The 14,624-nt window shown below is 38.0% G+C and overlaps 2 protein-coding genes across 4 annotated transcripts in view; both read left to right on the forward strand.

Moving 5' to 3' along the window:
- The window catches only part of PPP4R2 (protein phosphatase 4 regulatory subunit 2), a 72,306-nt gene extending 63,605 nt beyond the window's left edge, over positions 1-8,701 (forward strand). For all 3 annotated transcript variants that reach the window (XM_034956888.2, XM_034956889.3, XM_034956890.2), the window contains 5 exons: positions 517-554; positions 3,157-3,231; positions 3,483-3,626; positions 4,320-4,609; positions 4,865-8,701. In XM_034956888.2, coding sequence (XP_034812779.2) covers positions 517-554; positions 3,157-3,231; positions 3,483-3,626; positions 4,320-4,609; positions 4,865-5,190 — 873 coding nt within the window. In that variant the 3' untranslated portion in view covers positions 5,191-8,701. The remainder of the gene's footprint in view (positions 1-516; positions 555-3,156; positions 3,232-3,482; positions 3,627-4,319; positions 4,610-4,864) is intronic.
- EBLN2 (endogenous Bornavirus like nucleoprotein 2) lies at positions 569-2,653 on the forward strand. The gene is given in 2 exon segments (XM_014344297.3): positions 569-1,730; positions 1,732-2,653. Coding segments are annotated over 2 exon segments (816 nt in total). The 5' UTR covers positions 569-1,569; the 3' UTR covers positions 2,387-2,653.
- Positions 8,702-14,624: the final 5,923 nt, after the last annotated feature.

The raw sequence follows: 14,624 nt of genomic DNA on the forward strand, positions 1-14,624 counted from the left end.
TGACTCACAGTAAACTTTCAGTGAACACTGAATATTAGTAAAGTTATTTTTACTGGGAAGATCATAAATACATTACAAAAAAGGTTTGAGTCTCTTTCTGTGGGATATATGATGCAACACAACAAGCCGTGGATTGGGTGTTGCTTTGTAAGGAAAATCAATTACGTATGTCTTAAGTACTTCAATCTCTCAATATCTTTGTTGATTCCATCTGAGCTTAGTTACTCTACTACATATAGTGTATGATGTTACGGGTCTAGAATAACTAGATTAGGGTAAAAAATAAGTATAGGAAAAAAAAAATCAGTGGCTGAGTAGGATATTCTCTTTTGGTCCTTTGTTATTGTTTTAGTTTTTGCTGTTTTACCAGTTTTCATTTTTAACCATTTTCCTTTACTAGCAAAATTAGAATCAATGGAAATTTAACCCACCAGAGTGATTTTAGAAACAAAAATGATTAAACTTTATGTTGTAGTACTTTTCTTCATACTAAATCACTGGTTTTTGTTATTGCAGAATGTGATGGTTGTTAGCTGTGTTTATCCTTCTTCAGAGTAAGTATATTTTTTCTATTTCTAGTATATTATTTACTATATTTAATCATTTTATTGCTTCTAATATATTATTCTTAAAATAGACTGAATTTATTTAATATGTAATTAAGTGTGATAACATACTTGTGAACCTACCATTCAGTCCCCAAAGTAGAATATTACTAATAACATTATCTATATGTTTTTTCCAGTAAAGAGATTTGGATTAAAGAGATTGGTGATTTACTGTAATTTTAATATTGTTGGATTTACATACTGTGGTGGCACTCATTGCCCTGAGATGCCATTCTAGATGCCTTTCCAGGGTGTTTCTAGGGCATAATTCCCATGTTTGGAATAACTACTTGATGGCTTTTCTCTTCATGATGGAAAATATTTCCAGTTGTCAAGATTTAGATATAGCAAAGTAAGAATTAAATTTGGATACAATTTCTCAACCTTGGAACTATGGACATTTTGTACCAGATAATTCTGTTGTGAGTGGGTGTCCTGGGGTTTATAAGAGGTTTAGCACTGTCCTTGACCTCTGCCCACTTATGCCAGTAGTGTTCCCCTCTCCAAATATCTTTAGACATTGCCAGATGTCTCTTGGAGATGTGAAAGGCAGGGAGAGGAGGTTGTACCCTGCTGAGAACCATTGGTTTAAGGTTAATCTGGCTCTGCTTTCATAGACTACTCTGTTACCCAGGCTGGAGTGCGGTGATGAGTGATCATAGCTCACTGCAGCCTTCAACTCTAGTGATCCTCCCGCCTTGGCCTTCCAAAGTGCTGAGATTACAGGTGTGAATCACCACACCCAGCCCAGTCAATTTGTTTTTAGAATGTTCCCAAGATTATAGTTATGTTGCTAAATAAGATACTAAAATAATCCCATACTATATTTCTTGACAGAAAAACTATTAAAATGTATACATGATAAAAATTTCTTTTATGAAGCAAAATATGTTTTTTGCTCACGAACGTGAGGTATTTTGGAAAAATGGTGAAGTGCAGAGTCAAGTCATAGCGACTAATAATGGATTCTTTTCTTAAGTTGTATGCTTATGTTAATTCTCACAGTCTTTTTGTTTGGGTCTGTGACAGATCTTACAAAAGATCTTTTAGACCTATGATTCTTAACAAAATTAAAGAATTAAGTCGGAACCAATTTCCCACAATGTCTCATCTAAGAAAGGACTCAGCCCAGCAGCCCAGCAGATGACGCAGTGGACAGGAGTGGGCTCCCTGACCTTCAAGGAAGATTTGAGCTATCTGGGAAAAACAGACAGTATCCACTGGATGCATTGGAACCCCAACCCAGCATTGGGGATATTAAGGACATTAAAAAAGCAGCCAAGTCTATGCTAGACCCAGCACATAAATCTCATTTCCACCCTGTGACCCCAAGTTTAGTATTCTTGTGTTTCATATTTGATTGGTTACACCAGGCATTACTGAGTGTTGGTGTGAGCAAGAGGTCTAATACTGTGGTTGGGAATGAGAACGAGGAAATGGGTACTCCTTATGCTAGCGGATTCAAAGATATGCCTAACTTTATTGCCCTTGAGAAGTCATCAGTTCTCCGCCACTGCTGTGACCTTTTGATAGGCGTTGCCGCTGGATCAAGTGATAAGATTTGCACCAGCAGTCTCCAAGTTCAGAGACGATTCAAGGCAATGATGGCATCTATTGGAAGACTTTCACATGGTGAGAGTGCTGATCTGCTAATCAGCTACAGTGCAGAATCAGCCATAGGTTGGATCAGCTCAAGACCGTGGGTTGGAGAATTAATGTTCACATTTCTATTTGGAGACTTTGAATCCCCTCTACACAAGCTACGCAAGTCAAGTTAGTTGCCAAGAAAGCACAGATGACAACCTATTAATGCTGTGAGAATGTTTCTAGATCAGTGCATGGTTGGCTCCATTGCTCTACGGGCCATTGTGTCTGAGATCCCAGTCTTTGAGGAGAAAAAAAAACAATGGTTAAAAAGGCATTGGGGAAATATTTTGAGTTTGGGGGTGTACTTTGCCACCCCATTATTGGGGAGCTATCACCACGAATGTTCCCAAACTTAGCAACAGCGGCAAACTACTGGGCCAAGATGAGCAACCCCACGTTTTTGGGATTTAAAGCTCCTGATGTTATACCAGGATCAACCATCACACTCCCTTTGCTTCAAATGGCATCTACCCTGTAAGATCTTGAGGGGGGAGTGTTGGGTGGAATCATAGATCCATGCACTCCTAACATGAACTAATTCTCATTATTTAAAAAAAAAAAAAAAAAAAGTCCAGGTGTGGTGGCTTAACGCCTGTAATCCCAGCACTTTGGGAGGCCGAGGTGGGCCGATCACTTGAGGTCATGAGTTTGAGGCTAGCCTGGCCAACATGGCAAAACCCCGTCTCTACTAAAAATACAAAAAATAGCTGCGCATGGCATCACACGTCTGTCATCCCAGCTACTTGGGAGGCTGAGGCATAAGAATTGCTTGAACCTGGGAAGTGGAGGTTGCAGTGAGCCGAGATTGCACCACTGCACTCCATTCTACCTTGGGTGACAGAGCCAGACTCCATCTAAAAAAAAATTAAGTCATCCACAAGTGTATTTTCTTTTCTTATAGGAAAAACAATTCCAATAGTTTAAATCGAATGAATGGTGTTATGTTTCCTGGAAATTCACCAAGCTATACTGAGAGGTGAGATTCTAGATTTTTAATACCTACAGAGTTTGCATTGTCCTGATTTTGAGTAGCAGGCTTAGTGTACTTTTTTAAAATTGGGCATTTTATGGACACTATAGGATGAACTACATAGAATTAATTTGGTAAGGCATGGGCCTGAAAACAAAGTTGCAGCAAATACTTCTGTGATGTATTCACATCAACATACCTTAAGAGGGATGACTTTTTATAAAAATAGGAAATGATGTTCATTTATCTTATTATAGGTCTAATATAAATGGGCCTGGGACACCCAGGCCACTTAATCGACCAAAGGTTTCTTTGTCAGCCCCCATGACAACAAATGGGTTGCCTGAGAGCACAGACAGCAAAGAGGCAAATTTGCAGCAAAATGAGGAGAAAAATCACAGGTTTGTATGTTTTATATTTAAAAACAGTGTTTTTATTAAAAGTTAAAGTTAACATTTAATCAGTGCTTATCACTTACTATTTATAAGTTCTGAGGGACAGAACAAGGTTTTCATGCGGTTTATAGGAGCACTGGCTTCTCTTTGCAGCTGTAGCAAATGTTGAAGGTGGACATAGACAAGACTTAAAACTGCTAATTTGTGGAGACTGTTTATGTAGGGTCTAAAAGTAACGTAGATATGATCCATTTCATTTGTTGTTTCTGAAAGTTACTTGAAACGATCTTTATAAATAAGTTGATTTTGTGAGTCGTTTCTCATTGTAGTTCATAAAAGGACACCTTTTGTTTATATCTTCAAATTTTCTGTATCACATTAAGGGAAGGAAGACTAAATGAGGGAGAGGACTTAAGAGAGTATGTCCGTATGGAAGACTTGCGGGTTTATTGTAGGAGAATATTTAACTTACTGGAGAATTTCACAGAAAGGTCATAGAGCTTTTCTGAGTCCTGGGAATTATTCATCAAACAGTTTAGTTTACCTTGAAATTATTCTCTTGTGTTTTTCTTTGTTCAGGTGTTATAATTTAACTTTGACACTGAAATACAATTTAAAACATTATTTAACCTTAAAAATGGGGATGTAGAAGATGGGGAATATAATCTTATTAATGACACTTTAAAAAAACATTTACAGTGACTCTTCGACATCTGAATCAGAAGTTTCCTCAGTGAGCCCTTTGAAAAATAAACATCCAGATGAAGATGCTGTGGAAGCTGAGGGGCATGAGGTAAAAAGACTCAGGTTTGACAAAGAAGGTGAAGTCAGAGAAACAGCCAGTCAAACGACTTCCAGCGAAATTTCTTCAGTTATGGTAGGAGAAACAGAAGCATCATCTTCATCTCAGGATAAAGACAAAGATAGCCATTGTACCCGGCAGCACTGTACAGAAGAGGATGAAGAAGAGGATGAAGAGGAAGAAGAAGGTATTTAGAGACCATCTGTAAAAGGGTGGAGTAAGGAGATCCTCAAATTCTTGTACTTCATTTTTTTCGTGAAAGAATTTTACGTAATGGAACTCCTTATAATGCTGATGTTGGGCTTTTCTCCCACCTGTATGTAGTTGCTGCTGAATTTCAGGGGATGTGATTTGAACTATAGAATATCAGAATTCATGAAACTTAACTGTGGAGGTATTTTGAAAATAAAATTTAACTACAACAACATTTGCTTATTTTTAGAGTCTTTTATGACATCAAGAGAAATGATCCCAGAAAGAAAAAATCAAGAAAAAGAATCTGATGATGCCTTAACTGTGAATGAAGAGACTTCTGAGGAAAATAATCAAATGGAGGAATCTGATGTGTCTCAAGCTGAGAAAGATTTGCTACATTCTGAAGGTAGTGAAAACGAAGGCCCTGTAAGTAGTAGTTCTTCTGACTGCCGTGAAACAGAAGAATTAGTAGGATCCAATTCCAGTAAAACTGGAGAGATTCTTTCAGAATCATCCATGGAAAATGATGACGAAGCCACAGAAGTCACCGATGAACCAATGGAACAAGACTAACTATTTAGAAACATTTAGATGCAGTATTTTACATACAGTTCTGGTTTTAACACTGTATAAAACTTTTATGTAATAAAATGGACCTTTAGTTTTACAAGAGAAGCAGGTTGTAAAATAAAGTACTTTATGGATAATTCCTGAAAGAGTTGTACACGTAAGAACTGTGAATATCAGCTCCTCTGGGTCCTGCTTACCTTACCGCTGACTTTTCTTTCTTTCTTTTTTTGGTCTGGGCAAATCAGTGGTTTGTGGATAGATTTTTTTTTTTTTTTTTAATTTAGGATTGAAGTTTTTAAACTGGAAGGTAATTATAATTTTGAAAAGTTTTTTGAGATTATCACATTTAGTTTATACATATGCAAGAAGCTTTTTGTCTTGTCTCTTTCTGATAGCTCTAGCAGTTTTCATATTTTGGTCATAGTTTCAACATTTTAACATGTGAATTATAGGGTTTCATGCTGGTTTCCAGATTTTATTGTTTGGCTACGTACAATGGAACTTTAAGTCATATATACATACACACACACACACACACACATATATATATATATATATATATAATTCTAAGGGGGGAAATGTTATATTTTTCTGTTTCTATAAGAGATGAATACAGTGGATACTTTTTCTATTGGTAATGATTGAGTTCACCTCTTTCAGAAGACATTTTCTTTCTCTTCTGAGTAATTGAAATAAAATCTGGCCCTTGTGAAACCCTGGAAATCTTAAGTCTGTTGAAATACCAGGTTAAACACATTCCAAGAGATCTGTTCAAACTCAAATTCTTTTGTATACTTCTGAGGTGCCTGAGAAAAAGACTTCATTATTTATGAGAAAATATGCTTTATCTTGGAAATTGTGTTCAAATGTTAGCTTACTATTTTGTAGAATGAATGTTTATGAAGCCGATATGAGACCATCTCAGAAGAACCAAGCAGGTTCCTTGACCTTTTGCTTGCTTTTCTGAACATTGTGAATATTACACATGTCTTTCTAAATTATTCTAGGGTATGCAAATGTCAATGGTATGAAACACCACTGTACTGGAAGAATTAATATATTACTTTAGTATGTACCTGAGCTAAATGACTGAAGCTTTAGGGGTGCATAGAAACCACCATAATTTGTATGACATTTTGAAGTGAATTAAATATTTTTGAACATGCTTCTTCGACAGCCAGTGTTATATTTTTCAGATCAACACAAAGCACAATGATTACTCGAAATTCAATATTTTCAAATTTACATATTTAAAGTCATGCAAGCTGCAACTTCCCTGTCAAAATTACTGGCTGCCAAATTTATACCTGTTTCTTCAGCTGTACCTTTTGATATTTAAAGTTTTTAAATTTCTGTAAAGTAGATTTTGTAGAATGTAATGTGTTCACTGCCTTTGTGAAGCGGTATATAATTGTATAATTTCTGTGTGTAAACTGAATGCTTGGGCTTTCAATACAGTATTCATATAAAGCAATAAATGTTAATGTTATGAAATATTCGAGTACATTTTTATCAAAATATGAAAGAATCCCCCCCTTTTTTAGTTTCAGATACCTGAACTACACAGATGAGCTTCTAAAACTGATGCAAACAGTTTCTGACACTGTATAATATGCTTTTGGGTGATTTGGGGGGCAACCACAAGTTTTGCGTTTTGACTACTTAAATCATCATGGCTATAAATACCAAAACGATTTGGATCCATTTATGTTTGTAGGATAATATACTACTGACTGACTTGACTGTAAAGTTCACAACAGCTAGATGATATATTTATGACTATGTCTAATAGTTGAAATCTGAATATTGATTTACTATACCCAAGAGGGGAGAAAAATTAACCATTGTAAATTTTTTAAAATTTTTTCAAAAATGTTAAAATGAAGCAAATTTAAGTTTACAAATTTTGAAATTTTCTTTTGAATATTTATGAAATTGTCAGTAAACCTACCTAAGATCCTGTGACCTTTGATATTTTTTATTTTAATTGTAGTGCCATGGACCATTTGTAAACAAATTGATTTACTTTTGTTATAAGTTGAAGATTTAGCATTATGACTTTGAGGTCTGTGGTTTTATTTGTAAACTTGCAATTGCTATATTTGCAAGGGCAAATGTATTTCTTTATTAAATAAAGTACAATAATGGTGAATGTACCAAAATGACATCACTTAACTCTATGAGAGATCTGCATTTTAATCTATAGTTTAATAGTTTTAATATTTATTAGATATTCATATGTTGATCATAGATGAAACTTGTTGCTGTTTATACAGATAATTGTAGAATGCTCATGGAATATCTTTAGGGTAGGTGGAATACTTCTGTAGTTACATTGGGAAACCTCGTTCAGCTGGTTTTAGATATTGATGGCCATTTGGAAGTAAATTTCCGCAGGTATTCATAGGTGCACTTAACACAGACTTTGCTTAATGAAAATGTCAGTTCTAATAGTAACTGATTCATTTATGAATCAATTCTAATAGTAACTGATTCACTTCTGAACAGAAGTGATTTTAGGCATATTTCTTAACATATATCAAGCAAAGTCCTGTAAAAAGATCTAAGTGAAGAATGGAGACCTCAGTGATTAAAGATATTTTGTTTCTGACGTTGAGCAGATTGCTTACCTGTTCTCTAGACTATAACCCAACATGTAAAAAAAATTTGAAGATGGTGATGAGGAAAGTGAGATATATATATATATATGTATTATGTTTCTAGCACTTTTCCCTTTTAAAAAGTGAAAATATCCTTGTACATTTTTGAAAAATATATTTTCAGTTCTGAAAAATGTAGCAGAAGTAGTGAAAATGTCATATTTTAAATGTTGATTATTAGATAAATTTAACCTGCTTAGGGTTTATTGTAACTACACCTTTCAGACGTGTGTTTTGGAGTAGTGGAATTGCCAGCCAGGCCCTGTGGCTTGGTAAAGGCATCCCAGAAATCCTCGGCCAGAAGGTGTGGCTTGTTAAAGCATTGAGATTCAGAGTATTTTGTTTTGCCGGTGTAGATAGGCATGTATTTATGCATTTTTGCATTTGTAAAATCAACTTTTCAAATAATGTAAATGTAATATACTAGTTTACTTAAAGGTACTTGGGCAGAATCTAAAGCTGCTACAATGTTTGATTATGAAAAAAATGTAACATGGTAAGGATGAAAATGCAACTTATAAAACCAAAGGAATTAAAAATTTTCGGTAGTGTTTCAAATTGTCTTCTGAACAGGAATTTAACATTGGTTTTGATAAAGTGAGGGTCAGTTCTCAAGATTTGTGCTAATCATAATGCAAAACACCTTGTAATTTCATATGGAATTATAAAAATTAGGTTTACTGGGTTTTGGCCTAATAAGAGTGCTAGTATGTGTTGGTTAGAATACATCTTACTATTTCACATTTTAAAAATCAGTACACTCTTCAGGATTTTCTTTTATTTCAACTTGAAGCCTAGATTACTTTGCCAAATGTATTATTTTCATAATGCAATAAAATATAAATTAGAATATTTTTATGTGTGTAATTATTTTATGTGCCATAATGGTTTATTTGCCCTGCTGCCACTCCGACTCCCCCAACCCCCCCCCCCACCCTGCGCCACCACCCACCTCAAATCCTTAACTGAGGAAACTCAATGCGTGACTTTGTTACAGCCCTGTTTCTTACATGGTGACAAAGTGTTCCTGCAGAGCTTGCATCTGACTTGACAGTTGTGGTTCTTTGCCAGGCAAGTCATGCTGATTGTCAACAAAATCCAGATTTAAATAAGTCTCCACTGGTATAATTTGGCACTAGCTTACATGTATATATTTACAATATTTGTGTTAATCATTTTAAAGGCTGGGCGCAGTGGCTCACGCCTGTAATCCCAGCACTTGAGGCCAAGGCAGGTAGATCTCTTGAGGCCAGAAGTTCGAGACCAGCCTGGCCAACATGATGAAACCCCGTCTCTACTAAAAATACAAAAATTAGCCGGGTGTGGTGGTGGGCACCTGTAATCCCGGCTACTCAGGAGGCTGAGGCAGGAGAATTGCTTGAACCTGGGAGGCAGCGGTTGCAGTGAGCCGAGATCACACCGCTGCACTCCAGCCTGGGCGACAGATCGAGACTCCGTCTTTAAAAATAAAAAAAATCATTTTTGAAATCCCACCTTCAGGCAACTACATGGTAAGAAGTGTAGAATTACCTGAAGTGGAGAGGAGGGTTCTGTTTTCAACTCTGGGTCTCCTTTCCTATGCTTTTTTTTGTTTTTGTTTTTGGGACGGAATCTTCCTCCGTTGCCCAGGCTGGAGTGCAGTGGTATGATCTGGGTCTCGGCTCACTGGAACCTCTGCCTCCCGGGTTCAAACAATTCTCCTGCCTCAGCCTCCTGAGTAGCTAGGACTACAGGCATGCACCACCATGCCCGTCTCATTTTTGTATATATATGTTTTTTATAGAGATGGAGTTTCACAGTGTTGGCCAGGGTGGTCTTGAACTCCTGACCTCAGGTGATCTGCCCGCCTCAGCCTCCCACAGTGCTGGGATTACAGACATGAGCCACCATGACTGGTCCTCTAGGCATATATCGCACAGTAGCTACAGTAGAGGGTAAGATCTGTGGCTCTGAACTAAGGAGAGTACTAGTCAGTGTGTTTCTAACCTTAAGAATGTCTTAGTTTTCAGCTTCTCATATTTGATCTCTTACCCCTACTTAATTTTGTTTACTAAATAGTATAACTAGGGCTAATGATGGGAAGACTGATTTTTCCACTGGCTAGGAATAAACTGCGTGAACTCTTCCCTATTTGAAGAGTATGCAATTCCCTTTTATTCTTCAGAACGTTTTAAGTTTAAACTTCAGCAGTAGAGTTTGTCATCTTTAGGTTTTATTTGTACATTTTCAGAGTTTTTCTTCCCATAACTAAAAGTAATGAATATTCCAAAATGCCAGCAATTCCCTGTATACTAGTCTGCCAACTCCACTGTTTTACTCATCTTTGTAACCTCACAGGCTAGCCCCATGCTTGACAAGTGATAACAAAATTGAAAGCAAGTGGTAGGTCCACAGCCCACTTTAGATTCCTATGTTTTACCGATTCTGTGTCTACTTTGCCCACTTCAAGTGTGCTAAGGTCACCCCTGCAACTTTGCTACTAGGTTTGTGGGATTGGGAGCAGTACATTCTGTTGAATGCCCTTGCCAGGAAATCAGTGGGCAGTTGGACGGTATCACCAGAAAGTGAGCATCTTAACAAAGGAAGTTTCCGTGAATGAGACCAGCTACTCCCTGCCTATAGAAAGCACAATAGCACACCCACCTCTTAAAGGGGATAGGTGCTGCTACAGGAGGACATATTACCCAAGTCCTGCTTTAGACATGGTATAATGGGACTTGATATTCAGTAATACTTGCAGCAAGAAATTTTTGCAGTTGAGTAGGCTTGTGAGACTTTTGATGCTGCCTATAATCGCTGAGAATTTGAAAGATAAATATGGGTTCAGTATTCTGTCTTCATTTTGGATGATAACTTTTTCTTTGCATTTCATGCAATGCTACAGAGTGGAAGGGTAAGCTTAGTTGGTAACTAACAATTCCCATGTGTATTTAAGAATGCATGCAGTTTCCCACTTTCAACCTGAAAACGTTACTTGATTGGAATTCAGAATACAGTTTCTCATGTAAATTATTTAAAATGTGGCTAACTTTGAGATTATTATACAAGAAGCTGTTTAGGCCTTAATGTTGAGTGTATTACTGTGGTTAAATGTAGCAATTGTAACATTTCTATTGAAATGTGTGGGTCAGTTTCCACTGTGGGTTTGTCAAAAATGCCTCTCCCACAGCTTTGGCAGTGCAAGTAAAGACTGAAGGTGGAAGTGTGTTAGGATCCAGCAGCTCGCCAAATATGTCAGTTATTTTAAAGTCAGGGATTTAGCATAAACTAAATATATCTCAATATTGGGTGATTCAAACTGCAATAGAATTTGCAGTGTCTTGGGATCATTATGATGGTGGTGTTTTGAATATTAGAAGTGTATCCAGATATAGGAGGTAGGGAATATTTTCCAGTATATTTCATAAGTTCCCTCTAAAAAACAACAGCACAGAAAGAATTCCAGGTGTTTTGAGTATTCATTTGGAATTTCATGAAATGATGACTATCAGATTTCACTTATCCCAACAAAGGGAGTTAAGAAGAGGTACACACAACATACAGATGGAGAAAAGCATGTCTGTTGTTAGGTAGCAACTTTCATGAGTTGTGTATTTGGGGGGCTAAAAAGAGTAGATTTAGTCCAATTTCATATTTGAGGAATTCAATCACCCTGAAGAAAATAAGCAATGCAAGATTTTAACAAATTGGTGTGTGACTTGCATAGGTGCACAGGAGAACCATATTGGTGCAGCTGTGGCAGTCTGGGAAGGCTTCTCAGTTGAGGCAGGTTCTGCTTGGCCTTAGGTGAGCAGGACCATCAGGTAGCATGGTGTAATGGGCAGAGGAGAGTGGCATGGGAGTTGCACGATATGGGTTAAGTCACAACTTCACCATTCCCAGCTGAGGCATTTTGTGTAAGTTACAATATTTCTTTGAGCCTAGTTTTCTCATCTGGAAAATGGGTATAGTTATATCTACCTGGTAGGATTGTTGGAAACATTAAGTGACTATGGGTATAAACTACATCTGGTCCAGCACCTGATGTTTCTTTTAAGGGAGAAAGGAGAAACATGAAGGGAAGAGGGGAAGATACTGGTTGTCCCTGGGGAAGACAACAGTTTTTTTGGAATCAAAGTTGAGATTTCAATACTGGTCAATGCTAGGATAATAATAGCAAGCACTAATTGAACACTTACTTTATGCATGACATTATCCTTAGCACATATCACGTATTACCTAATTTAACCATACTATCAACCCTGTGAGGTGCTTAATCTTATGCCCATTTTATGGATGAGATATTTAAGTTGAAGAAAGGCAACTTGCCCAGGGACCCTTTAAAAGTGGAGGGTCAGAATGAGAATCAGTGGCTCTGCCTCCAAAGCCCAGTGGTTGTTATCCATTATGCTTAGGTGCTGGCTAGTCTTGGAGGGCTTGTAGAATTAGGGGGAGGGTGACCCTGAGGAGGTGAACCGCAGAGAGGAAGCCATGCCTGGTGGCTGAAGATTCTCAGAGCCACTTCCAGTTGCCCACATTCAGAACATCAAAAAGCTTCCTCATCATTCACAACAAACCCAAGCTCTTGGTTTCACATTCCATGTATTTCACCATCTGTTTTCACCTGATCCTTCTAAATGGATCACCCATGTTTTTCCAGCTAGACATTTTGAATGCATTATCTATTTTAAAAATAAAATTTAAAAATTATTTAAAAAATAGGTAATGTTTACACCTGACAAAAATTCAAATAGAACAAAATAGTATATACTATTTCCATCCACCTACCCTTGCTTCCAGATCCCTTGGTTACACCCCTCTCCCCCATGCCCCAGGCCAGTCTTAACAGTGGGGCAGAATGCTCCAGGACTAGGAGCCAGATTCCCTGGGTTTTCATCCCAGCTCTGCCATTTTCTGGCTGTGTGATCTCTGTGCATCTGTAGAAAAGGGGGATGAGGCCCTTACCTCACAGGGCTGTTAAGAGGATTAACCGTTAGAAAAGGATTAATCGTTAACTACTAGAAAAAAACATACTTATGCACTTTCAATTACTAACTGGTAGATAGTAAGCCCTACCTACAAATGAGTTCAAAAAACAGCATTTTGCAGGCCGGAAGTGGTGGCTAATGCCTGTAATCACATCACTTTGAGAGGCCAAAGTGGGTGGATCATTTGAGGTCAGGAGTTCAAGACCAGCCTGGCCAACATGGTGAAACCTTGTCTCTACTAAAAATACAAAAACATGAGCTAGGAATGGTGGTGTGTGCCTGTAATCCCAGCTGCTCATGAGGCTGAGGCACAAAGAATCACTTGAACCCAGGAGGTGGAGGTTGCAGTGAGCTGAGATCACGCCACTGTACTTCAGTCTGGGTGACAGAGTGAGACCCTGTCTCAAAAGAAAAAAAAAGCATTTTGCAGAAATGTCCTGTATCCTTCAGCCTGGGTGACAGCAAGACTCCGTCTCACCATAAAAAAAAAGAAAAAAGAAAAAAGAAAAGAAATGTGCTGTATCTTTCTAGAGATAACTGCATACTCTGGCAAGCACAAGGTGGCCATCACTACCTCTCCCCTACTCCTCTTTTCTTTCTTGTTTTTTTTTTTTTTTTTTTTTTTTTTTTTTTTTTGAGATGGAGTTTTGTTCTTGTTGCCCAGGCTGGAGTGCATGATCTTGGCTCACTGCAACCTCCGCCTCCGGGGTCCAAGTGATTCTCCTGCCTCAGCCTCCCGAGTACCTGTGACTACAGGCGCCCACCACCACACCCGGCTAATTTTTGTCTTTTTAGTAGAGACAGGTTTCACCATGTTGGTCAGGCTGGTCTCGAACTCCTGATCTCAGGTGATCCACCCGCCTTGGCCTCCCAAAGTGCTGGGATTACAGGTGTAAGCCAACATGCCCAGCCTATCCCACTCCCCTTTTCATGGTGAGTTCACACTGAACCCATTGAGATGGATGCACCTGGTCTTTTTTTTCCTTCCCCGTTTACTGGAGTTTTGTGATATTCCAAATCAGTACCTAGAAAGTGCTCTAGTCACCTTAGCAGCTTCATAGTCTTTCAGTATATAGATGAACCATAATTAATTTAACCAGTCCCCTACTAAGTGATCTCATAGTATTTTGACTTGTGACTATTACTGGCTCAGTTCAAGCAGTTTGAGATGGAGACATTTAAAATCAGTGCCCTCTGGAAAGAAAAAAACAAGTCATTAAACTTTTAAGTGTTCTTTGTTGAATTATTAGGTAATGTGAAATAGACATCCTTGCACCTAGGGATGTGGTTGGAGGTGAGAATGGAACCTTATCTGGCAGGCAAACCACATGCTATATTCCCAGTCATCTAAGATGGTAACATACACCATTATTTTATGTAAAGTAAGGAAATAAGCCACCCACTGAAACAGGACACGTGCCTGCACAATGCATGGACCGGTCACAACAGCCTCTCCTGGCTTGACATTTTCATTTCTTCCGAGGAATTTTGTGGGTATTTTCCTCTCTTAAGCTCTGCAGAGCTCTTGGTTTTGGCTTGGCAAGAAAATGTGGAATTTCAGTCATCCCCACAATGACAAATACATGCTCTTCTAATGTCAAAGTTACTCCTTGCTGCTCTGTTTCCTTGACTTTTGGAAGGACATGCTAACTTTTTATCTCACTGTGGAGTCAGTATAGTCCTCCTAAAGACATTTCCAGTGGTGATTAATTTAAGTATGTGTGCTACGCCAGCAACGCACATAACCTCGATTGGATCAACGGCGATGACCAACTTTGCATACGTTCTTGCAACAGCAGCAGCCACAGGG

Source organism: Pan paniscus, chromosome 2, assembly GCF_029289425.2.
Source record: "Pan paniscus chromosome 2, NHGRI_mPanPan1-v2.0_pri, whole genome shotgun sequence".
NCBI lineage: Eukaryota > Metazoa > Chordata > Mammalia > Primates > Hominidae > Pan > Pan paniscus.